The following is a 26,618-nucleotide window of genomic DNA, read 5'->3' as shown; positions in this document are numbered from 1 at the left end:
AGTAGCTAGTTACTGGCTACTTCGGATCGGATTAAAATGAAGGGAAAATCCTGAATTTCAGACTACATGGAGAATCAATGGAGAGTCATACCTCTCCTTGAAAGTTTCTATGATATAAAACCAAGGTTCAAGATGAAGCAGCATATCCCAGTCCGGTGATGGATACAATAACACAGAACCTGTCATTTTCAACACAAAATCTCACACACACCCCAAAAAACAAACATATCCCTAACAGTAGAATGACTTAACATGCTAAGAACACAAACTTGTCAGCATCTACATTTAAACAAGACAACAGAGAACAAAAGAACAGACTATGGAACAGAACAGAAGAGAAAGTGCATGTGAGTGTTTGTGTGTGTTAGTATGTGTGTGTGTGTGTATGTGTGTGTGTGTGTGTGTGTGTGTGTATGTATGTGTCCTGCCTCCCTCAACACGCTCAATTCTTCCACCTCTCCTAGACTGAGCCACTAAAAAATGAGTGGTTGTTGGGGTTGCATTCAGACCACTGCAGTGTATCTCAAGACTCGTGAACTCCTTATACGTAAACTAATAAACTAATTATTAAAATGACATATATCCATGGATATTTAACAGTATCGGAGGAACGCCACTGAATGTAGCAAATTAAAAGTACATTTCTGTGGTTAAAAATGAACTTGAGTAAGAGTTTAGGTATGGCCAGTACATTTTTTTCAAAAAGTTACTCAAGTAAATGTAATGAAGTAAATGTAGCACATTACTACACACCTCTACATACACATTTACCACATGTATGTAATTGTACCAGACTACATATGGGGGTAAATCAACCACAATTTGTAGAGTGCTTACTTTAATTCAATTCAATTTGCACATCACTTTTAGCAGAAGATCTTTTCTCAAAGCAGTTGTATAGATATCTAGATGTAGATTTAAATCCCAGTGACAGTGACAGTATAAAGCTCCCTTAGACGACTCGAGGAAGAAACCTTGAGAGGAATGGAATGGAATTCAGCCTCTGCTGGGTGACACTGGATAGTGAGACTATAAATCATTACTTTTCTACATCTGTTTAACTCAGCATCATACCCACCCCAGAACTAGCACTAATATTACTTGGTAAGAAGACCTGGAAGATTAGCATAACAACAATGCAATAATAATACTGACCTCACAGTTATTGATTGTAGATTTACAGACTGTAACAGTCCAAGAGCTGCTTTTCTATCAAGACTGGCATCTTGTGAAAGTCCCAGAACTACACAAAGTTTAGAAAATTCTCCATACTGAATCATTCACAGTGGATTATCTATTATTACACAGTGGGTTTCACTATATTTGAGTTAAAAAACAAACAAACAAACAAACAAACAAACAAACAAAAAAACCCATAGATTTATCTGATTAGCCTTTGAATGGCTTTGAATTTGAATAAATATTAATTAAACACTAAATATTTACATTCCTCTCTCTCATAACTTCACATACCTTTCCTATTAGTTTCTCTGCAGTTACTGAATGATTTACAGGTTCTGCAGAATAATATGCTTTAAATAATAAGCTAAGAGTTTAAATGACAAAAAAAGAGAATAGTGCTACATTAAAAACGTCTGAGAATAGGAAGCGCATACCATTTTTTTAAGGACAAGTCTTTACAAGACATCATTTGCTGAATACAATGAGCTTGTAATCCTCTGTTCAAATACAAAGAAAAATAAGCAGCATAAATCACTCAGGGTTTTTTTCACTCAGTGTCTGTCAGAATTTTGCTGTGATTTCAAGAGGCTCTGTTCATCCCATGCCTTTGTAAGACGAAGAAGACGAGTGAGCTCGAGGTCTGCTGAGGGGACCGGGGGCTGTGGAGGTGGATTAGTGACATGGGGTGGAGGATATCATCTTACAGTTCCCCCAGGAGCAGCCACATGACCTCACCGAGCTCGAGAAGGGAGGGGAAAAAAGATGTTGAACTACAGCCTGAGGTCTCTCAATGAGAACCACATGCAGAAACTAGGCAGAGAAAAAGAGGGAGGAGAGGTGAACAGAGGAGGGGTGAAGGAAGGCTGTGACTAAAGCATGTCACTCAGAGAGGACTGAGCATTGTGTGGATCTCACTTGATATTTTCACCAGGCAGTGGTGAGGACAGGACGTAGGAAAAGTGCTCACAGGAAGAGTGCTATTTGTGTGGAGCTGGGAAAGACACACAGGAATACAAAGATTCCAAAGTGCAGAGAACGACTCTTTCAGCTCTACCAGTTCAGTAAAAAGAGCGACAGAAGAAAGAGAGATGTCAAGTGCAATCTTGAGACGAAACTCCAGCAAACAAGGCTTGCAGAACCTCCTCAGGTGAGTCTTTCAATGAGATGTAATTTGATACTGTAGTAGGGATTCATGTTTAGAGTAAAGTTTAACAGCATGTAACAGGCACAGTGTTTCATAAGTCATGTGATCTTTGTCTTTGTTAGTCTTTGTTCTGTATGAAAGGTCTAGATTTGTTAGTAATAGATAAGCTACTGCCTAAGCTACTGCTTATTTCATGGTTTGTTTGTTTTTTATACCTAGACATTTTATTTTCTGAAGATATGGTCAGATTAACAAAACAATAATATTGTACGACACTCCTTCAGGAAAATCCATTCACCTTCAGCCCTTCATATTAATCTTAGATGGGTCACTCTCAGTGCTGGTAAAGACATTTGATGAGACTTGCTGAGAGAGTTTATTGTTTCTTCAGGAGGTGGTGTGGAGTTGTAGACATGGGAGGGTAAAGTCAGTATTTGGTAGGTGCAAAGGTCCACTTATTAAAACTTAGCTTTAAGTGACCACATGACCTTTGCCTGGGGTGTTGAAAGATGGAAAGATGGTGTCTCTGAAATGGGGCTTCCAGACATGGTGGGGCTTGTTTGGCTTTAAGATTCCTCAGTTTTGAGTTTATTCTATACATTTCAGCACATACTTTTTCCCAAACTCAGTGGATATAAATAACATCAATTTGGTCCTACATACAATGCCTTGAACGTTTCCACACTTTGGGGTTTTACAGCAATGGGGGGTGAATACTTCAATCAGAGCTTTTATATTTTTATTTATAAATTATTTTGCAAACTATATTGACGTTCACTTAAATATTATGAGCTATTTTACAGACATATAATCCCATTTAACTCCATTTCAGTTCCAGGTCAAAAGACTGCAATATGTAAAAAAAAATTTAACATAAAAAAATTGTTATGGGGGGGTGAGTTATGCAATACATCGTAGATTTAAGCAATTCATCACTTATCACATAATCACCATGCTTAAAGACGAAAGCATCACAGTCAGCGTAGTCTTATTCTTGGGCAAATTTGCATGAATATGCATGTATGAAATGTTGTAAAAGCTAACACTAGGATTAGGGGCAGTGTTAGTGTTCATACTCTTTCTTGCAACTATGCAATAAAATCCAATATCTCGCTAAACCTGATCTCATTTTTGCATGTGATCAGGATCAACACAGTCTGTTGAGAACAGGTTGAGAACAAATGAGAAACTCCATGCATCAAGCCTGTGTTTTGGGAGAGACCAGAGTGCTTTAAGCTCCTCAGGGCTCTCACTGTATTCATATCTGGAGAAACAGGGCTTTGGGAGGATCAGGTGTACTTTGTCAAAGGCATTTCATGAGGTATACACAGGTTGCATTGTAGAGGGTGGATTCCTTTCCTTGGGCTTTTACAAGGCTGCCAAAACAGTCCTTTCTAATAGCTGACAAGTTGTATTTGCACTCAAATGCCCAGCATTCATCTTTTCTTTTATTACGCTATAGGTTAGACGGCACACACCGGACATAACACTAATGATGCATTCATGCGATGCTTTTGATGCTGTGCATACACTTTACAGAAGTTCAAGAACCATTTCCTTGCATGCATTTCCCCTCCCTAAGTGTGTACGTAAGCAGACGAGAAACAGTGTGATTCATAATAGCGCAATGCAAAGCAAGCGATTCATCTTCACATACAGACATTCTGCTATCGAAACGTTTGTATATATTTCAGTATTTCACTCTCTTGGATTGCACGTGGAAGACAATAGATAACATGTGATCTGGATTGATAGAATGCATAAGTGCTTGGCCATGCTGTATGCTTATCAACTGAAAGCACAGAGTATACAGAGATGGATTACAATGACCTCTTAGACACATGTAGGAAGGAATCGCACTTGCTTAAAGGAAAACAACTGCAACTGTTGGAAAAAATCTTCCAAGTAGCCTTAAAATTTGTGGTCTCTGTTACGTTTACTACCACCACACGAATAGAAACAAGGAAGTATGTCATAAAATAAAGCAGATAAGGAAGAAATACAGAGGCTGAAAGGTAAAACTGTTCATGAGCTCAAGGCCCATCAATAAATGACATGGCTATTTGCCAGAGGGGCATGTGATGAGTCACAGTGATCTGGAGTGAATCAGTGTAGTTAGAATCCCTTGTCGGGCTGCACTGGATTTACAGCGTATTCACAAGGATTGAAGCATGCACATGCAGGTGGCTATGTATAGATGTCGCACTAATGCGGTGACCATTGAAATTTTGAGAACGGTTTGGAGCTGATACGTTCATAATTCATGCTTTTTAATAATGAGACAACCTAAAGCGATTCATATAGAGACTGAAAGATCATCATGCTCACTGATCCACATGAACAGACTATCTCATTGTGGGTCCAGCCATGATCCCTGGCTTTTACACTGTCCTTGATTCTGTTGACGATACTGTGATAAGAACTGCAGGAATGCGGAGGGGAAAGTGGGGGGGATAGGTGTTTGTGTTAAAGGGGCAATAAACTCACTGCCATTCCCCTGGCAGGATGGTTTTTACAAAAGTTGAAGGTAAACAGGCCTGGCCTTTATTACAAAGGGCATTATTTAGCTTTTTTTGTAAAACTTTTTTAGGATACCAGTGGCGTAATCTATACTAAATATCATCTTCTATACTAAATATCATCTAAATACGAAACCCATTCAGTTCCTAGGCTTCAGCAAGACCCCCTATGCAGCTAGACAAGTGGAGCCTGTGGATTTCCAGACTCCAGGCAGGACAAATGGGCTGTGCACAGTTTGTTAACTGCTGGTGTCTGGACACTCAGACATAACATGCTGACTGGCGTCTCTGGATGTCAAAGGACGAATCCCTCACTCCTTCACTATTTACATTACACAAACACGTTTTTCCTTTGTTGCTAGTGGAAGATGGGTAAATATAGATAGGACTATGTTTTTGGAAAATAACACTTATCCTCAGAGAGATATGGTCTACCTGTCTGTTTGAATTACAAGCTTGTAGATGCAATAATTAGTGTGAGCTTCTGCACCAGGATTTTCCACAAATGCTAAACTGGTGCTCTGGATTTCCACAAGCTACTTTTTATACATTGGGGGACAGTGTGAGGAGTTTGTTGAGTCTCTACTGTACACTGTCAGCAGGGAAACATTCAGCTGGTCTAGGTCAATAGCTCTCTTTTACTCTCAAAATATGACTCACTATAATGACATCATCTGGCTCAGCTGCTTACCCAATCGATGCCCGAAATCCTGTGCACTCATTTATTTTGAAAGGGTGTATTTTTTTCTTTTTTTCTGAAAGCAAAGACCTTAAACAAGTTCTGTGGAGGGTGTGTTTCCTCGGTTTTCTAGAAAAAAAAAAGCTGGCTTAATTTAGCTATTGTGTTTTACTAATCTGTCTTTCAGGAAATGTGATCGTTGCTCCAACTCAAAGCTGCTTACACAGAGAAACAAATATGAAAAGTGATTTATCATCAGGCATAATTCTGGGTCTCATTCAGATCGGATTTAGATGTCCTCATGTGCTGTAAGTACGAGTGTGTTAAACACATCCAAATGAACTCCAGACCCTTAGAAATGTTCCTGCACTATGAGAAAGTAAGGGATTGTCTGGCACTTTTTTCAATTATTAAATCAAAGCAAATACAGAGTGTATTTTTAAACTGTGCATTGTGAATGAACTATAGCACTGTGAGTTTAAATGTCGAAATTTCCTGCATGTTCTGGGTTAAATGACATCGTTCATTTTCTCGGTTATTTTTCTTTTCTTGAAACAAGGCAGATTGCTGGATCTGGAAAATGTTTGCAGGACATTCCCACTGTGATCGCAGGATGAAATTCAGGCATATCCATTGTATTGCTTTATGGTACTTTCTGAAAGTATCATATAACTTAATGACTAAAACCATCATGCGACCTTAATATTAAAACCAATAAATAATCTGAACATGCACTTATGTTCTAGTTTTATATTGACCACAATAGTATAAACAGTCAGTATTATTTCTGAAACATACTGCAATGACGCCTTTTATCCTTAAACACGAGTTCCATATAACATATAAAAGACTGACCGATCTGGCTGTGCAGCCACTGACTCATTGTGTTCTGCTACAGGTTAAGGCTTGTTCTGTTCTGAATTAACAAATGAAATAATAGCCAAGTGAAAGCTAATGCCTGCACCCATGCACTCATTAACCCCCCCCCCCCCCAACCCCCGCCCCTTTTCCCCATCCATTCTGCCTTTGGGCTTACTTGCATCAATCTTAGGAAGCTGAATCAACAGTGTTGAGAAAGGTAAGATACATAGAGGCAAGTCAGATTCTTGTTTTTTCTTTCTCTATAGTAAGTAGTGAGAAATACACAAATACAAATAGTAAAAAGTATTCTGGTCTTTTGTAGGCTGTTTAATAAGCAAGGACACTGTAGCCAATGACTGGGTAAGGGCTTTACTTAAATTAAAAGGTTTGTTTTTTTATTGTGCAGAAAGGAATGAAATAACAGAGCAATCTGTGAGCCTGTGGTTACTAGACAAATCCCAGCACGATGAATGACCTAATCTCCATCATGACGTCATGCAAGAGGCCCGTGCCAGGAAACAAATAATAAGAGAGCATGAAAGTTTTGGTTGATTGCCACATGTAATAAAGGTTTTGGTCAAACGTTTGATCAATGCCACATGCATTTTCTTTTTCAATGAACATCTGAAAAACACTTTTATTCATCCTTTCACCCCTGATTGTAATTGTTGAATCAACATTGCAGAAGCTCGGCATTAAGCTACAATAGGTTTCTCTGTGTGTATTGTGTGATTTACAAATGTGCCTGCATGAAATATAACAGACTGAAAGAAAAGGGGTTTTGCTGCACCACTCCATCTGGTTTGTAACCCTTTTACCCCTTCCCCTCACTTCCCAGGCTACTTTCGCTTCCTGTGAGAATGCCTGAGGACTTGTGTTGGCTTGGTCAGGCATGTTGTAGTGCTGAGAAAGAGAGACTAGAATGAATGTCTCTTTACAGCATAATAGCTCATTTAAGAATGTGAAAGGGGTGGTAGCTCCATCCCTCACTCCCCCATATGATCATTTATGGACCTCCCTTGTAATACACGGTCATAGGACGTGCCATAAAAGCCACTGGAGCAGATTGTGACTCTAGTAGTAAGAAGGTCTGGTATGCATTAATGGCCTATTAGTGACCTATATACATTCTTAAGTGATTCAGAAGCCAGATTGGTGTTTATTGTAATACGACACCCGGGCACCCAGATGGAGGCTATTTGACAAGTCCATCAACACTGTCCCAAAGGGGAATGGGATAATCTCTTACCATAGAAGAAGAGCAAAAACTTTTCTCTGGCATACTGAGTAGCATCATTTTTAAGCACATTATTTGAGAATTTACTCAAATAATCAACATTATGACCTGTTACACAAAGCATTCTGGCTCAGTGTAAACTTTCTTCCCTCCACCACAACCACAAACACGTACACACACGTGCACGCACATGTCCAGGCACAATGGATATGTGTGGCATGAATGTGTGTGTACTTACAGGCTATATAAACACAAGGATGCATCAACATACCTTGTGTGTTTGTGTGTGTGTGGGATGTCTTTGCTTAGTCATGGCTGTTGCTCGACCCTGTCACAGATCCATTGGCTTATTCTCTCATCCCGATCATGTAACAGGCTATTGTTTAGAGAATCTTCCAAAGAAGCTGTGAATGATCCAGAATGTCACTGGGCGCCATGCGGCTTTGGATTGAGGGTTGTTTCTCATTTTTTTATGCAGTACAAAATAATGACTCATTATTGGTTGGTGATATGTAACAGCAATTGTGAATATGTACTGTATAATGATTACATTTCTATGTCCTGTTTCCCACAGAGTGACGGCTCAACGCAGTATTGAGGATGCGGAAGAAATCGAGAGGGAACGCCGCCGCCGGGCACGAGAGGCTCTCAGAAAGGAACACAGCATCACCGGATCAGCCGGATCTCCTCAGGACAGCTCTGGACCCACTGAAGAGTGCCTGTAAGTCTGATAGTCAAAGGTGTTTTACTTCTATTTTTTTCTCTTTCTCTCTGCCTTTCTAATTTCTTTTACTACATGGAGCCACAACTACCCTTTAATTACTACCTAAGCAGTCAAGAATGCATAGAATGGCAAAGCTTGATAGTGGGCTCCATGGTTGTCCTACATTTTGCACAACCTCCAGTTTTTATCAGAACAGAATAATTATAGCCTGTCTGGTTTATAACTTTCAGACATTCAAAGAGAGAAGCAGATTTTTTTTCTTCCAACATTTTAAGTGAAGAACATGTTATATGAGAGCACCCTGTAATTATGGGCTGATCATAGAAGAATCTTGGCTGTGAACCTTTGAACAATTTTGAGCACTTTCTTTGGGGATCATCACACTGTTGATTAAAAAATGATATAAAACGATTGCACGCAGCATATTGCTTTGCTAGGAATGTTATCTTACAAATAACCAGCAACCAGCATTTTTAAAAAAGGATATGATTATTTCATGTTCCACTGACATGTAATCTTGTATAATTATTTGATGGAAATAAGCATAATCATTTCCTGACATGAGCTTTTGCTTTCCTGGTGGTCTACTGAGGACTTGTTCTAACTGGGTGTGAAAGCTGATGCCAAGATACATTGGCCTCTTCAAGATATTCCAATGCATAAATAGGCAATACATATGTGGCAAGTAAATTTTTTTTTACATCACCTCATTTATATATTGGATGATCTTGATGGGACTAATGTATCTTAGCATCAGCTCTCAGCTACAACAGTGCGGACAAACGTGCTTAGTGGATAGCCATACCCGTGCCCTTGATTGGTAGGGATGTCAGGTGTCTCTATGGCCTTCCTTCCAGGCCCTTTCACTTTTCTGAAACAACCACAGAGTGCATACGTAGTCATGTGAGGTGGAGATTTGTTGTAGTTCACCAACAATATGGCCCTGAGCAGTGATGGCTGTATCTATTCTTATGGCAAAGTCTTCTGTTATTGCTCACAGACAGAGGAATGCAAGTGCATGTGAAGCTGTGTTAAAAGTGAACAACACAAATGACTAGGCAATACTTATAATAAACAGGAAGCTTGCAGGTTGAGAGATCTAATGGGCATAACCTGGACAAAACCCAACAGGCAAAGGAACTGGAGTCAAAACCAGAAAGACAGGATAGCAAAACACACAAAACAATCTCTCAGTAATGTCACAGACATGAATGCTGGTGCAAGACTTTGGAAAATAAGGGTGAATAATCTAGAGTTTATAAAGGGTAGGTCTATGTACTGATTGAGAACAGGTGTGTGTGTGTGATTAGTCTGGAAGACTGTGAGCAATGATAGGTTGTGTAAGAGTTTGTTGGTTGATTATATGATAGACTCCAGAGTTGGTCAGCTTACATGGCACTTGCCAGAGAAAGATCGACTGATGGGAAGTCAGATCATTAATGGGAAAGGTGCAGAGACATTGTGCTGAGAAAGATGTCTCAGATGTCTCAGATGTCTCAAATGTGTGAGACAGTTCTACTTTTTAGTTTTAATTGAGTATAACTTGAAACAAAATCTCTGTAGTATTAAAACTATTTAATTCTTGATGTTGTTTGTCAGAATCATTCAGATATCCCATCCCATCTTTATGCTGATGGAACATGATCGCCCATATCAATCTTCAAACCTAGAATTCTAAGGCATGTTTTAGTCTTGTTTGTTGGATTGAATGCTCTTGCGGCTGAGGCTTTGATTGGTGTTTAGTTGCCATCTCCATTCTCTATAGCATGCAACATTAGACAGTGAGTTATCATGCTGTCTACTCTTGCTGTCATTTCAGGTGTTGTCATATCAAGTGTTATTCATCCTGACATCTGTTATTGGTGTCTGCTTGCCTGTGGCAAGAGAATCAGAGCAACAACAAAACCGCATAAAAACCTCAATCACACCTGAAACATCTGCTTCCTTGGATTGTGTTTGAAGTCGACTCTGGTGTTAATAGATGGAGTGAATGACATCAGGGTGTCGGTTTATGACTGGATATTTGTAGCTATACTGCTACAGGTCTTTGGGCTCCATATGTTGCTTTGCCACATGGCTGTTCGTGCTTTGCAGGATGTTAACTTGAGCACATCTCTCATAAAGTGGTTATGGCCATTTTCTTGTTACCATTGTTAAAATGTAACACTTCCCAATTGCCACTTACATTAGATGGTTTCAGATGTGTTGTGCAATGTCAAAATAAAACCGCTGAGAGTCTATATGATTGTTCAGCTGTTATAAATATTCTCAGATTTCACCGATTTTCATAAATGTTCTATTTTCCAGAGCCAGAAAAGCAAAAACTTCCATTTTAGTGGAAAAATTGTGTCTTTGATATGGGAATTGAGAAAGCATTTCCACATAGTGATATTATCAGACTATGATAAGAGGGTTGAGAGAGAGTGGGTAAAAACGAAACCAAGAAAACAAAAAGGTTGTATAATTACAATTGGAAAGTACACATTTCTGAAGGGCAAATGAAAATAAATAATGTGGAGGTCAAAGGGCTAGCCACATGAAGCCTGAGCTTATTATTTAAGTATTAATTTTAAAGCAGCCTATTAAATAACAATAAACAATACATTGTTATTACAATAAAACTAGCTGCAAATCTATGTAGTTACGAGAGTAAGGAGTGCACGCCCATACCCGACAATGGGTCCTGTGAGTTTATGAGTTGAAGTTTTTGGCCTCTTTTTGTGTGTGCAGCTTTGAGAGTGAACTGAAACCCAGCAGCTCTGGTACACTGGAAGAGGATGAAGGTTTCAGTGACTGGACTCAGAGGTTGGAGAGGGGCAGACGGGTCAGGCAGGAGGAAAATGACACTAGAGAGGAGGACTTGGAGGTGGAAAGAACCATGAATGGAGGAAGCAGAAGAGAGGAGATCAGCTCCACCGTACTAAATCAACAGCATATTGAACAAGGCAAAGTGGAAGAAATGGTGGACTACATCCCAGGGAGGAAGAGCAGTGAGAAGCGCATGTTGTTCAGAGACAAGACAAGCAGCCTTAGGGCCAGAGAGACACCAGAATGGAAGGAAGATTTAATCAGAGTTAAAAATAGACAAGACGAGGAGTCAAGGCCACACATAGAGGATAAGATAAGAGCTGACATGGTATGATTTTCTAAATCAGTTTTTATATTTGTATATCTAACAGAGAAAACCTTTATTATATTTTTGTCTTGGTTAAATTATCAGGTGAAAGAAGTGAGAAAAGAAGTGAAGGTCTCATATACATCTAAAGTCTTCCTGCAGCAAGATAGAACACCCATCACCAATAGTGAGGATCCTGTTGGAGAGGAAGTGACATCGCATCTACTCAAAACAAGAAAGACTACAAGGTGGGTTTTATGCTATTGAAAGAATATTATATAGAACAATGTTTAGTGCTCTGTATGAAAAATTTATAGAGTTATTTATATTTTATAGAAAATCCAGCTACTGCTCAGTGATTCTTTGGAAGTTTAAGAGTTCTAGCTTTCTAAGAAGATCCTTATATGAAAACTGTCTCTTGTAGAGGTCTACATAAACCCTTTAGAGTGACAAACCTCAAAATCCTTTAGGGTGCTAAATGTAACTTTTATTTGTATATTTATTTGTATCTTGTATAATCCCTGTAAGGACACCTATTCTGGAAGTTTTTCCCCCACACTTTACTGCTGGTCCAATACCACAACACACACCAGAACTGTTACACGCCATAGCTCTGGTCATTAACTGATCATTAATACATATATGAACTTACTTTTTTATTTTAAGCATTACTTATGTTTACTTAAGCATTACTTATTATTTATATTACAGTACTGCTGAATTCTTGAATCTGATTAGTCAGAAGGTGTTGATTAATTTTCTATAACAGCACAGCTCTGTCAGTAGACCTGGTTGCCAATTCTAATATGTTATTAGTTCCATAGTAGCAACTTACACAGGGACTTGCATGGCTGATCCACCACACACACACAAAAAACTAATTTATAAATGTGTGTAATTGTTGATATAGTGAAATTTTCAGTGAGAAGAAATTTACTAACGTTTGTGTAATGCGTCTCCAATGTCAGGGCTTTGTAACAGTCAGCAGTAAGGTTGTTACATTAAGTTTTCCAACAAGTTTTCAGGACTGAGGGCTTTGTGGCATTTTTATTTTGTCTTACTAACTTCAAGAGAGAGAGAGAGAGAGAGAGAGAGAGAGAGAGAGAGAGAGAGAGAGAAAAGAGAGGTTCCTGAGAGAACAACTGTTTCAGCTGTTATAACATAAATGAATTACAGGAACTTTTTTCACTGATGTTCCACAACATAAAACTATATAGCTATACACATAACTATAAATTAATAAAATGGATATATTGATTGTGTGTCGTTCATTACATTTTTTTTTTTTTTTGTCGTTGTTGGCTAATTGCTGTGGTATAGGATTAATAAATTTTTTGGTACCTGCTGAAAATAATGAGCTTATGGTTTGCAGTGGGTCACATGACACCACCCATTGTATCCTATAAAATCCCATTGTGTTTTACACACACACACACACACACACACACACACACACACACACACACACACACACAAAAAAAGCAAATCACCTCTACTCCAAGAAAAAGCAAATCACCTCTACTCTAAGAAAAAGCAAATCGCCTCTACTCCAAGAAAACCATATCCACCACCACCTCCATGATTAAGTGTTGGAGCTAATATACACCACATACAAATACCTCAAACCATCAGATTCAACCGCATAGAGGAACAATGCTGAAGCACAACCCACATAAAATAAATAAAATACATTTCAAAAAAAAAAAAAAAAACCTCTGCAAGTAACTTGCAGTTTTATGTTTCAAATAGAGATGGCGATAGAGAGGCAAAATTTCAGTACTGCAGCTTTAATATAAAAGTTTGTAGTTTGTTAATGTTAACTAATGCAGTAAATGATGTTAGGTATACAAACATTCAAGCATTACCAATCTATGCCTAAATGATAAAGAACATCAGTGTCATAATTAATTGTCTAAGAGTTTAATTTCTGAAGGAATCTGTGTGAATGCCCTGGAGGAGCGAAATAAAGAAAATAACTGATGTAGTGTTGTCAGACATGGCTTCTTGCCAGGGGACTTCCAAAACTGCCTGCTGTGACTGATACTTCATGACTCCTTTTCCTCATGTTCTCCTTCAGCAGGGTCATAGGTCAGGGCTCAGAGTCAAGGGAACAGGCAGGGGCCAGTCTGGAGACAGAGCAGAAGTTGGAGAAGATCCGACGGAGCCACCAGGAAAAGGAGAGCCAGGAGCTGGAGCAGCTTCGCCAGCGGCAGGCTGAGGCTGAGGTGGAGCTAGAGGAGCTCAAGAAGAGGAGAGAGGAACGCAGAAGAGTGCGTGAGGAAGAGGAGCGCAGGAAGGAAGAGGAGGAGCAGCAGCGTCTGGCAAAGGAGGAGGTGACAGAAATACAATCTCCATTAATACATTCAAGCCATTTTATACTGTATAATGAGAGCAATGTGTGTGGTTGATAATAATAATTGTGTGTCATGGCTCACAGGAGGAGAAGAGGCAGATGAAGGAGGATATTGAGAGGAGAAGGATGGAGGCAGCTGAAAGGATGAAGAGCTTGAATATGTCCTCCCCAGATGGGGATGAGTCATTTAACCCTCTTAGTCCAAAGAGTCCCACTTTCAAGGTAAATAACAAGGCAGTAGTGTAGGTATTCCAGACTTTGAGTATTTATGTACATGTATGTATATATGTATGTACTGTAAATTTATCTTGATGAAATGGAATTGATTAAAAGATCTATTTTTGCAGATGATAGATTCCATTTAAATTTGTAAGTTGCATGTGTGTGAGATGATGTGTGTCCTACATATTTTCCTAAGTGTTTTTGGCATTTTTTTTAAAACACTTTTCTGGATACATATAAAGTGCATGTAAACTCTTATAGAAAAGGTTCAATATTAAAGGAGTCTTTGATTTGTTGCTCTGGGGAACCAATAAAGCTTCTATGTAGAAGCCTACTAAAAAACATTTTGCCTTTTAGAAAAGGTTACAACCCTTAACCATCCAAAAAACCTTTGAGGAACCCTTTTTCTAAGAGAGTACGCAAAGAGATTGTGTTATGTTGGGATGTGCTTTTACAGTATGTGTAAGTGTTATTGCTGTTCACTCTGTGCTCTCTGTGTCTTATTGTACAGGACAGCCTGGTATCACTAGCATACATCACATTTTATATATATATATATATATATATATATATATATATATATATATATATATATATATATATATATGTATATATATAAAATACTGCCTTAATCTTAGACTTAGGGTGGTGTGGATGGGTGTGAATGTACCTTTATTATGCTGCTATACTGTGTGTGCCTCCTTGCTGTAGATGTACCACTGCATGCATCTATCAAATTACCATATTCAAAAAATTTACTGTTTAAAAATGTACACTTATCACTATTGCTTTCTAAAGGGATGTTCATAATGAACTATATCTTTAATCACACACCAAATTATATTACAACATATGAAAATTGTGTGGTGGCCTGGGAAAAACATATATACATATGCAAATATATATATATATTAAGATGTTATGTTAATAAAAAACATTTCTATATTGAAAATTATTGATTTTTGGCTGTATTGTATAGATGTATGTATATCTATATTGAATAATTGATTATTTTTGGCTGTTTCGCAGGATTCATCCACAGTTTTCCCAGGTCATCAACAAATATGCAGTTTTCTTCTCTGTTGGTTTACAAGTTCTATCTATATTGTGGGTTTGTGGTTAGCTGTTGTTTCATGTCTGTGGTCCTGAGCTTCCTTCTGCTTGCATGTGCAATTTCAGAGAGAGCATGAGGAGAGATTGACAGCTGAAAGTACATACTCGGTAAGTTGGGGATTAAAAAGCCAGCAGGCTCGACAGCTACACAAGGGCTTCTTTTGTGGGGTTGAAATGAGAGTCACTGAAGATACACACTGATAGATTGTTTGCTTTGAAGTACAGGAGCAGGGAAAGAACTGTGTAGGTCCTAAATCTTTTTCCACCTGATTATTCATGTTTATTCTTTCACTTGCTCTTAGCTGATTCTTTTAACCTCTGAGAATGCAGTAAAGACAAAACTAATGTACTGAAAGCTCATGAATATAAGAACTAGGGCTAATTCATGCACGTAGGCCCCAGTGCATGGAATGGAGTATTCACACCACCAGCCACTGAATTATAATGCTTTCCTCTTTCATTTTTCACAGATCATGGACAGAACAGAGTCCTTGAATCGGTCCTTAAAGAAAAGGTGAGTTTATCGAGCCTTGTCAGTCACCACAAAGCATGTCCAACTCACATATTTACTTGGTGGCAAATTACTCTTGGTACCTAAACCCAGTCTTGGGTTGACTATAAACTATAAATAACATTAGACCAAAATTAAGGCATTCGAGCTAAATGACTGTCTAAAAGTAAACATTGACATAGGTGCTTGGGTGCCTTATGTCACCTTCATATGCTGTTAGTTCATCACCTTTGTTAGCAGTGATTTATGGGTTGGGTAACACTGTCCAGATGTGGAAAATGCGTGTTTCCTCTGGTGGCTTGTGAGCTATTGTGGTAGACTCAGACCAGGCTCCATGCAGTCTGAGGCAGAAACTTATCAGTATTCTCGTAGAAATGTAAAGTCGGCGAGTTATAAAGAGCAAAAATGTCCACTTTTGGGCTGCAAAATTGATTTAATACAAGAAACAGATGGGAGATGGAGGCAGAGTGAAGCCCACAAAGACGAGGTCCTGATGGCTTATGTGACGCAATGTGTGTGCTGGATTTCAGCATTAATTCTTATTATTCAGAATATGAATATTTGTTAGCAATTTGTTGATAGTATCAGAAAAGTTGACACAGTAGTACATGTCACTATGTGATTGGTTAAAACACTAGGACAGCAAATGGGAACTAGAAGGATATGTGTTACGTAATATGGTCTGCCTGTTGGCAGAATGAAAGTGCTTTCCATATATGTCGGTTTTCCTCCATAAGACAACTCAGTGCAAAGATTTGTAGACAGTATTTGTCATGGGAAAGCATTACATCATCTCTAAAGAAGCTAGTTAATCACCTGCTTGTATCACTAATGACTAACACATGTCTCCCACATACTCGCTGATTTAATATCTTATACATATGAAGTGACTGGCATATGAATAATACAGTTTTGAATGTTCACCTTTTTCCCCTCATAGAAGTGTATTGTTCCAATGTGTGGCAGAAAAATAGAGGAGGCCAGCATCTTGTACATGTGCATGCACGCAAAAACCCAAACATATTTTTAGAGATTTTGGTTGGCCGGTGTCTCAAAGTCAACAATAACAGTATGCACAGACAGATAGATCCACTTTGAAATGATAATGAGTGAATAGTAGCTACAATATCTTATTTCATTGTGGGGACATTTCATAAAACTGGAGGAAAAAAAAGTACTCCACCTGGGATAATAAGTCATCTTATTCCTATCTGGGCTCTTGGCCAGGTGATGAGGTGAGGTTTAAAGCTTTTATGTGCCGTGTAGTTGTTGACAAGCCCAGACCAAGTGTCTTTGTTTTGGAAACAGCAACAGCTTTAAGAAGACTCAGCCACCGCTACTCCTATCTAAGATCGATGACAAACTGGAGCAGTACACTCATGCTATAGAGGTGAGTTCTCATTCCCTTACTTTCACGTATCATATTTTAGTATTAAAGACGTTGATCCCCATTCTGCATTAAAAAATCTGATCCCAGTTTAACATAGTCCAACATTAAGAAGTCTGATCATAGTTTGGTATTAAGGACACTGATCCCAGCTAAACCTTAAGAAGTCTGATCAGAGACCAGCATTAAGAAGTCTGACTCCAGTCCAACATTAAGAACTCGGATTTAAATTCAGCACTAACAAATCTGATCCTAGTTTAGTCCAACCCCAGTCCAACCTCAGGTCACCATTAAGTCTAATCTCCATCAGCAGTCTGATCTAAGCCCAACATTAAGAAATCAGATCATAGTTTTGTATTAAAAAGTCTAATCCTACACCATCATTAAGAAGTCTGATCATAGATTAGTATTAAGGAGCCTGATCCAGCTAAGGATTAGAAAATCTGATCCTAGTTTAGCATTAAGAAGTCCAATCCAAGCTTACAATTAAAAACTCTAAGCCCAGTTCAGAATTAAGAAGACTGATCACAGGTCAGCATTATGATGTCTTAATCGTAGAACAGCAATAAGAGGTCAGATCACAGATTGGTATTAAAGAGCCTGATCCTAATGCTGCTGTAAGGAGTCTGATCCCTGTCAGCCATTAAAAGGTCTAATCACAGTTTTGTATTAAGGAGTCTGATCCTAGACCAGCATTAAGAAGTTTGATCATAGTTTGGTTTTAAGGAGTTGGATCCCAGTTAAGCATTAAGAGGTCTTATCAGAGTCCAGCACTAAAAGTCAAATTCCAGTTCAACATTTATATGTCTAATGACAGATCATTATTAAGTAGTCTGATCCCAATGTTAAACACGATTCACAGACAATTTAAATGTGATCTAAGGGAAAGAAAATTATGACTCCAGTTCATACAAATGAGGTCATAAGAAATGAATGAATGCGACTCCACTTGTATCTTTAAATGTTTTGTCATCATAGTTTTTAATTTAAAACTATTTTATCATCATAGTTTTTTTTTTTTTTTCACAAGCTCTAACATCATGCTTTGATTTTAAATGCCAGGTGCTATATAATAGATTGAGTCAAGTGAGCCCCTAGTGTTATTTGGAGGCACTTTGCCATCACTTGCTTGCCAGTCTGTTATTTAAGATTGATTGGAATTCATGGCAAAAATGAGTTTGTCTGGTGGTAAGATAGCCTTTTGGGCTGTGAGATGGGGTGAGTTTTGGATGAAGACAGATGTTTGTTGGCAATGGGAAGGAATAAGTTAAAAATCAGAGCCATCTCTCACAAATATATCCATTACTCCTTGGTGTATGGTAACATGACGTTCTGTTTTTTTGTTCTTTAGAGCTCGTCAAAAGAACCAAAGACACCCAAGTCAGCTGTCGTGGACATGCCCAGTGTTCCTGAACCAGTGGTTGCCAAAAAGAACCTGTTTGAGGCAGGAGAGGCCTGGAACCAGGGCACATCCAAAGGAACTCCATCAAAGGTGTGAAAACAACCATACTCACTAAAATATAAATAGCAATGCAGAAAGAAATGTTTACTCAAGAGCTGAAATACAGAATTCTGTCAAAACGTCCTCCAACAACACCTGTTCTGCTAGGGCTGTACACACTACAGTACAGTCAAGGGCTTTATTCAACACAATAGTTATGAAAATAATGTTATCATATACTACATAAAAACATGTTTGTTTGTTATATACACAGTCATGAATGCTGGCTGACATTCTCATCCTGTCAAGTTCTTAGTGGAAATTTAGGAAATGATCTCAGTGTGTGTGATTATTCAAAATGACAACTCAAAGTCAGGTTGTAACAAGGGTGTCACAGTAAGAAGCATTACTGCCTTACAGCTTCAGGGTCTCTGGTGTGATCCTGAGCTCAGGTTATTGTCTTTGCAAAGTATTGTATGTTTGTGTGGGTTCTCCGGTTTCCCCCTATTGTCCAAAAACATGCAGGTAGGCAGATTTTCTACACTAAATTGCTTGTAAATTTCCTATCTTGGGATATTCTCTGGATCCACTGTGACCCTGACCAGGATAAAGCAGTTACTAAAGATAATTGAATGAATAGTGTAACAAGTAAAAGCGAAAGCAACTTGTCAAATAAGGAAGAAAATATATGACTGTCAGGAAAAAAGCTACATTTATAAACCCAAAAATATCCAATTAGGATGTCCCAAACAAAGAGACGGAACATGGATTTTGCAAATTTGGCATACTCCTGCAATATTTCTGCACAATATGTCCTTTTGTGTTACTTCCTTGAGTTTGAGTCTCTTTGAGTTGAACTTCTAGAGACTTATTGTGTGTGCTTCAGGACACCGATGGACTGAAGGTGGGCGTGGCTGATCTGATCACTCAGTGGGTAAAAGGAAGCCCAGAGGCTGGGAACAGATACATACAGCCCAAACCCTGTGTAAGTGTCTGCTGACTAGGCTTCAAGTCATATCACCCCGTTGCTGATGTAGACAGTGCTTGCAAACACAATGAACTCTCTGTATGAAATTTACCAGAGGGACAATGCAGAATATATATCGATGCACCTCTGTGTCCTCACTGCAAAAAAAAAAGACATACTGTATTAGCAAGTGAAATTTTTCTTAAATACAGTACAATTGAACTAGTATTTGCAGTTATAAGATTACAATAAACCAATATAAGATTATATTATTATTAAATATTTTTCCATAGACATTTTTAGTAATTAAAAGCTTTAAATTTTCTGTCTATTGGCATGTAATTTTGCTTCTTTCTAGAAATAAATGTTAAAAATTACCTAAATTATTTGCCAACATTTAAAGCTTGACATTAGTAAAATAAAGAAAGAAAGAAAGAAAGAAAAGGACAGAATTAAGTTTACTAAATCTATATTTGTTTCTTAATAAGATAAGTAATATTATATGAAATACTAGATAAATTTGACTATATTCAAGATATTTTAACTTGCTCAGTGCATGCAAGAATATATCAAAACCTCCTTATCTTTTCTGCTTCCAGTTTCTGTTTTCTGCTTCTTTCATATGCCTCATTATCTTTCCCTCTTATGGTAAAAAGACCAGCATTTCTTCTCCTTCTCTCTGACCTGAAAAGCTTATTTGGGGCAAATGATTAAAATCGTTGCTACAATAGTAGCAAATGTATCTGAGGGAGTATTGTTTCACAGGAACCGACCTTGTATTTGTTGTAATCCCTCTGTACACTGTACAAAGACTGTACTGTACAAAGTCTCCAAGATTGTTCTGTGCTTCTTCTCAGGATGTTAAAGCAGGAGATGTGCTCCAGAAGAAGAACATGTGGGAGATCATAGGGGAAGCAACTGGGCAGTCAGGTCAAGCAGGGAAGGTATATTATTAATTTGCTTACTATACTCTTAGAACTTTTCTTTTCTTCTTACTGTTTGGATTTACAAGTGTTATTCATTTTTTAAATTTATTCTTAGGGCACCTCTTCTGGCAAACGCTACAAGTTTGTTGTGACCGGCCATGGCAAATATGAGAAGATTTCCATTGATGATGACCATTACAGTGATTACGCAAATGGAAAATCAAGTAAAGAATAAGTATTCTTTGCATTATATTATTACATTGTGTAATATTGGCATATTTCCTTTTACAATGAATATAATTGTTTAAAAAATTCTGATATGTTTTCGTCAACTGCACATATGTGGAAACCTAGCTAAGAATATATTATGACCAAGTACATCCATGCCCAATCTTCCCCAAATGAGCAATTTTTATTACAAAAAATATAAAACATTTAATCAAGCACCTTAAAATGCACATTATTATACATATCACATTTCACTGCCCATATAGAGAACGTGTACCCATTCTGATTTTTAATGACACACACGCACACACGCACACACGCACACACGCACACACGCACACACCCACACACACACACACACACACACACACACACACAAGAAAAGGGCCGATCATAAACCATATGCCAGACAGTTACCATCTCATTTTAACATTACTTTTAACATAGTCAGCACAATCAAAACCAAATATTTAAGCCATGCATAACATCTGACAGTACACACTCTTGCATCATGTAACCATTTTTCCAGTGTAACTGCCTATCACACTTTAGTCATATACAGATTCATGTAGACCTGCTCTGGTCATCATTTTGATATAAGATCTGTGGTATATTCAGGTTTTTCTTCCTCTCTTTTCCATTCACACTTTCCTTTATTTCCAAGACTCTATTGTTTCTCAGTTGCCCTTATTCCACCTATCCAGCCAACTCCAACTTTCCAACACCCTGTAAATACTGTTCCTTCACTGAACATACAATCAGACCTTTGTCTCACAGGCATTGCTATACAAAGCAGCAGAAAAAATAATGGAAAAGAAGAGAAGAGAGGTTAAAGATAAAAAAAATTGAAAAGCACCATTTTGAGTACACTAAATGTGAAACACAATTACCGGCCTCTTTATTAGGAACATCTGTGTAGACTTGCTCATTCTTGCAATTATCCAATCTGCCAATCATGTGCCAGAAGTGTACTGCATAAAATCATCCAGATACAGGTCAAGAGCCTAGCAGAAAAGCATATCAACCTTTAACTGGATTGGCAAGAACAAGAATCTGAGGCTACAGTGGGCACTTTGAGTTAATTCATTGTGTAGCAGCCACATGAACGACTGATTAGATAACTGCATGAAACAGCAGGTGTACAGGTGTTCCTAATAAAGTGGGCAGTGACTGTAGTGCACTTTTAAACTATACGTGAATGCTTCAGAGATAAATTTAACATTCCATGATACGCTGCATTTATGCCATAAAATTTCTCCCTCCATTCTAAAACTTATTTTGAGTTTTATAACATAGTACGTAGATGTTATACCATTGTGCAAGTACCTCTTGTCATTCAGGCATTTTAGAATGACACTGGAGACAATTTATAAAATTAAGAAGCTATGAACACCCAATCATTTCCATTTTCTTTTACCACATCTTGAATCTCTCTGTCAGAATAATATGATTTAAGTGAGGTAAAACAATATGCTTTTCCCACAACTCCTCTGTGTAATTCATACAAACACATTACATTCACTTTCTTATTTAATTTCACCTTTAAGATAGTTGAATTGTGATAAATAGAACTGTACACAATTACTGAAAAAATTACAGTATCCTTGGCCATTCCATTACTTATCACCTAGACATCAGTAGTTTTTGTAGTAGCGAACCCTCTGGCTGTTCTGTTAAAGTCTTTTGGTTCTTCGTCTTTATTTTTGCGGCTTATGAGACCCATCTCAAACGCTGTTGCAATCTTTGTCACTGGTCGTGAAGCTGCCTCTTTCAGTCTCCTGGCATCAAATCGAGGACTGTAAAGGAGAACTGGAAGGCGATGTGCAAATGCAGGAATTTCTTTCGGTTTATCTGATTTAGCCTCTTCTTTCTTTTGTTCCTCAGTTTTGCTGGCTTCAATCTGTTGCATGATACTATCTTTGGTTGCAAACATTTGGAAGAGGATAGCGTCCCACATTTTTGCAGCCCTGGGGGCATCTTTGCCCTCTATGTCACTAGTCTTATTTGTTTCTTTGCCTTGGTTTTCCTGCTCACTTTTGTCCGGAGCAGTTCCATCAAGGGCATCTTTCTTCAGTTCTGGCTCAGAAACAGGAAACGTGGGTTCCTCTACCTCCACCACCATGTGTTTCTTTAGACGAGACCAGCCACTGAGTTTTGATTTCATGCCTTTTGGTTTCTGAAAAGCTTTTAGGAGAGGCTCTGCAGTTGGGAGGATGCTGTCCTTCTCATTGTTTACTGCAGGCTTAGCATCTTTTGGTATGCTTTCTTTTGGTGTTGATAAATCACCTTCGTCAGGTTTAACTTTGTCTTTCTGGTCATCTTTTGGCTTGACCAGAGGCTTATCTTCTGTTGTTTCAGTCACAGGTATTTCAGGAGCCTTTGTTGGAGGGGCAAATAAAGATTTTTGTTCTTTGATCCTCTCCAGTAAAGACATATGAGGCTGTGGTGACTTCTGTGATATTGTGCTTATTTTTGCTGGCTTTGAGCTTTTATCTGCACTTTGGTCAGGTGTTACAGCTTTTACAGCTTTTACAGATAGTGGTGTTGGCTGAGTTTCAGGTTTAGTAGTCTCATTTAAAGATACAGATGGCACTGTCTTTGGTTTAGATGTGTCATATGTTGGAGTCCTAACTCTTCGTGTAACAGGAATAGTGGTCACTGTCATGAGAGTCTCTGAAGGTGGTGTGTCAACTTTAGATACAACAATAGTTGGAATTTTAACTTCTGGAACTCCAGTGGCTTTTTCCTTTGTTTCCATTCTCTCTGATGTTGATATCCCTTGCTCCAGTTTTAGCTCTGCTTCAGCTACTGGTATTGTGGCTGCCGAGACTTCAGCAATTGGGGCAACAGGAGTTCCATTTTCAATAGCAGCAGTAATGGATGATGACACTTTATCCACAGGTGTCTTGGGGCTCTCTGGCCTCTCATTCACAGCAGGTGTTGCCTGTTCTGGAGATTGATATTCTACAGTGGCTGGTGATATAGATCTAGAGATACCAAATGCAGGTGTATAACTCTGTATTCCCCCATAAGCAACATATTCAGCTGGGGTTAATCCATAGTATTTTGTTTTGGATTTTGTTGGTGTTCTTGGTCTTTGACCTGCAAACGGAGGTACAGTTGGTCTTTGATACCCCAATAAGGGTTTAACAGGTTCAGAAAACTCAGAGTTTGATGTTTTGGGACTTCGACGTTCAACTAAAGGAGATAGAGGTTTAGGACCTTCATGTATGCTGTTCTTTGAGCTTTGGGACTCAGTGGTCTCTGTAGTCTTTGAAGCAGCTTGTACCTTTGGTTTTAACAACTCAGGTTCTCTGGGCTTTTCAGAAGACAGTCTAACTTCTGAAGTTTCAGATGTTTTGATATAGACCTCACCATTTTGTATTGATTCTGAAAGATTATTTTGCTTTATTTTCTCAGTTTCTAGAGGAATTTCATCATTTGGCCCAACTAAACTTGAAGTTGGTGTTTTGGATCTTCTGCCCTCCATATACACAGGAGAGACAGCAAATAAAAGTGGGTTGGGTCTTGAAATTTCTATAATAGGTGTCCTAGCAGGTGAAACATGATATGATGGAGTCTTTGGCCGTCCTGATGGAGTTTTTGATGGTGAAAGATCAAATGTTGGTGTCCTTGTTCTTGTCAGGGTTCTGCCCCTTCTTGTCTCAGTCATAATTGTTGCATCACTTTTTATCTCAGATGTTGGTGTAGTACCTCTCTTAACTCCTAAAGCTGGAGTAGTCACAGTCTTTATTTCAGAAATTGGGATTGTGTCAATCATCATTTCAGATGTAGGTGTTACGCCCCTTTTAATTTCAGATGTAGGTGTTACGCCCCTTTTAATTTCAGATGTAGGTGTTACGCCCCTTTTAATTTCAGATGTAGGTGTTACGCCCCTTTTAATTTCAGATGTAGGTGTTATGCCCCTTTTAATTTCAGATGTAGGCGTTACACCCCTTTTAATTTCAGATGTAGGTGTTACACCCCTTTTAATTTCAGATGTAGGTGTTACATCTCGTTTGATTTCAGATGTAGGTGTTACACCTCGTTTAATTTCAGATGTAGGTGTTACACCCATTTTAATTTCAGATGTAGGTGTTACACCTCGTTTAATTTCAGATGTAGGTGTTACACCTCGTTTAATTTCAGATGTAGGTGTTGCACCCCGTTTAATTTCAGTTGTAGGTGTTACACTCCTTTTAATTTCAGATGTAGGTGTTGTGACCCTTTTGATTTCTCTAGTTGGTGTTTTATCTCTCTTTAATTCTGAGGTTGGTGTGACAATCTTTCTAACTTCAAATGTTGGTGTCGGACCTCGCAGTACCTCAGAAATGGGTGTTCTACTCCTTTGCATTGTTGGTGAGGATGGATATTGAGAGGGTGTTAATGTGGCTGTCTTAGAAGTGTAATTTGTAATTTGGGGAACATCAAACATAGGTTTAGAGGTCGGCTGAGGACTTGCAGCTTTAGAGATGATAAACGTCGGTGTCGCCAGCACATTATTGGTTTGCTTTACCGCCACAAAAACTGGTATTGTAGCAGTAGGCTGGATTATCTCAGTCGTTGTAGTTACAGATGTAACAGTTATAGATGTTGCTGCATATGAAGGAACTAATGGTTCACCAGCAAGAATGGGAGGAGTTGTATATGAAAATAGTGTGGCCGAATGGTGTGGTGTAACATAGGGCTGTGGGGAGAATCTTGCTGGTGTGATGTAAGAACTGCGGCACTGATGAGGATAAGGGGATGCTGAATGCTGATACAGTGGCCTGATGTTGAACCGTGGGTGCAATGTACCTCCATAGATTGGTGTTTCTGGTGTCTTGGGTGGAGTTGAATGGTCACTGTACTCCAGGTCAGGACTGGCCTCAGTTACTGGAGAGAGGCATGAGCGGAAAGGGGCTGGTGTCTGGGAAGCCTGGGCAGCAGCTTTTTTCTTAGCACTCTTCTTAAGCAACTTCTGGAGTCTGACATTTTCCTTTCCAGGTTTAGGAAGTAGGGGGGGTGGGTACTGCTGGGAAAGCAGGCCTGCTTGGGCAACGCTGCGGATATTTACAGCCATAGAAAATGTCAGCCCCCTGAAACAAATAGGAAAAACATATTAGCGTATACAGTTTAGTGCACAAGTGTATGCCCCGATGGGGTTTGATTTTTAATTTTTTTAAATGCCTCTATTACACAGTTTAACCTACAAAGATAGAATTCCATAATGTAAAAAATGGGTACATCCTGAAACAAGGTAACAATCCAAAACATAATATTAAATCCACTGAAAAATATTTTGAATATAAATTTTGCCAGGATCCTCTCAGTTTCCAGACATAATTTGAAAAAAAAAAACAGTGTTTGACAGGTGAGTTACAACAGATGTGAAGGTGAATATGCAAGGGATTGTGCTACATGGGTCTCTGAATATTACAGCAGAGAGGATCCAAAAACTGTTCAGAGACTCACTGGAGACAGTTACTTTATAAAGTCATTCTATTGCCTCAATATTTAAATCGAATTCAGAGAGGGAAATTAATTTCATTGTTAATATCTTAACATACACTATTTGGCTACTTTTGCTACTGGAACATCTGTGAAACACAACAAATATTTTGTCACTATAAAGTAAATTACTTTTTCTTTTCTATCCTAAGGGTATAAATAATATATTTAAGTAGGGCATTTACATAAAATTTTATTACAAAATGTGTAAAATGCTTATTTTAAAATGTGATGAGACGACTCATGACTAACATTTACTGTTTGTTTGTTTTTTAGGGGACCTGTGCCACAATGACTTGTAAAGGCCATATAATGGTGATTTGGATGATTTACAAGGATGCATTGTTTATTACAGGTTTTACATTCACATGCATAAACAACTATCAGTTGTATTAAGATACATGTCTAGCAGTAGATTTTATTATAGAGTGGGACTTGTTGATTTTCTTATGTGTCACATACACACACACACACACACACACACACACACACATATATATATATATATATATATATATA

At 38.4% G+C, this 26,618-nt stretch overlaps 1 protein-coding gene across 2 annotated transcripts; it reads left to right on the top strand.

Annotated features, from left to right (window-relative positions):
- Positions 1 to 1,929: 1,929 nt before the first annotated feature.
- Positions 1,930 to 26,602, top strand: lsp1a (lymphocyte specific protein 1 a). 2 transcript variants are annotated; one of them, XM_053641699.1, is made up of 14 exons: positions 1,930 to 2,329; positions 8,197 to 8,343; positions 11,077 to 11,482; positions 11,567 to 11,709; positions 13,542 to 13,794; positions 13,899 to 14,036; positions 15,216 to 15,257; positions 15,620 to 15,663; positions 16,969 to 17,050; positions 18,399 to 18,539; positions 19,375 to 19,473; positions 20,313 to 20,399; positions 20,497 to 20,605; positions 26,376 to 26,602. In XM_053641699.1, the coding sequence occupies exons 1-14, from the start codon at positions 2,271 to 2,273 to the stop codon at positions 26,399 to 26,401; spliced, it is 1,776 nt and encodes a 591-aa protein (XP_053497674.1). In that variant the 5' UTR covers positions 1,930 to 2,270; the 3' UTR covers positions 26,402 to 26,602. The 2 variants fall into 2 exon arrangements, with proteins under 2 accessions (XP_053497674.1, XP_053497673.1); XM_053641698.1 differs by having other exon boundaries at positions 1,952 to 2,329; positions 13,539 to 13,794; positions 26,376 to 26,601.
- Positions 26,603 to 26,618: the final 16 nt, after the last annotated feature.

The sequence above is a fragment of the Ictalurus furcatus genome, chromosome 14 (assembly GCF_023375685.1).
Source record: "Ictalurus furcatus strain D&B chromosome 14, Billie_1.0, whole genome shotgun sequence".
Taxonomy (NCBI): domain Eukaryota; kingdom Metazoa; phylum Chordata; class Actinopteri; order Siluriformes; family Ictaluridae; genus Ictalurus; species Ictalurus furcatus.
This window is presented reverse-complemented; position numbering and strand designations above follow the sequence as displayed.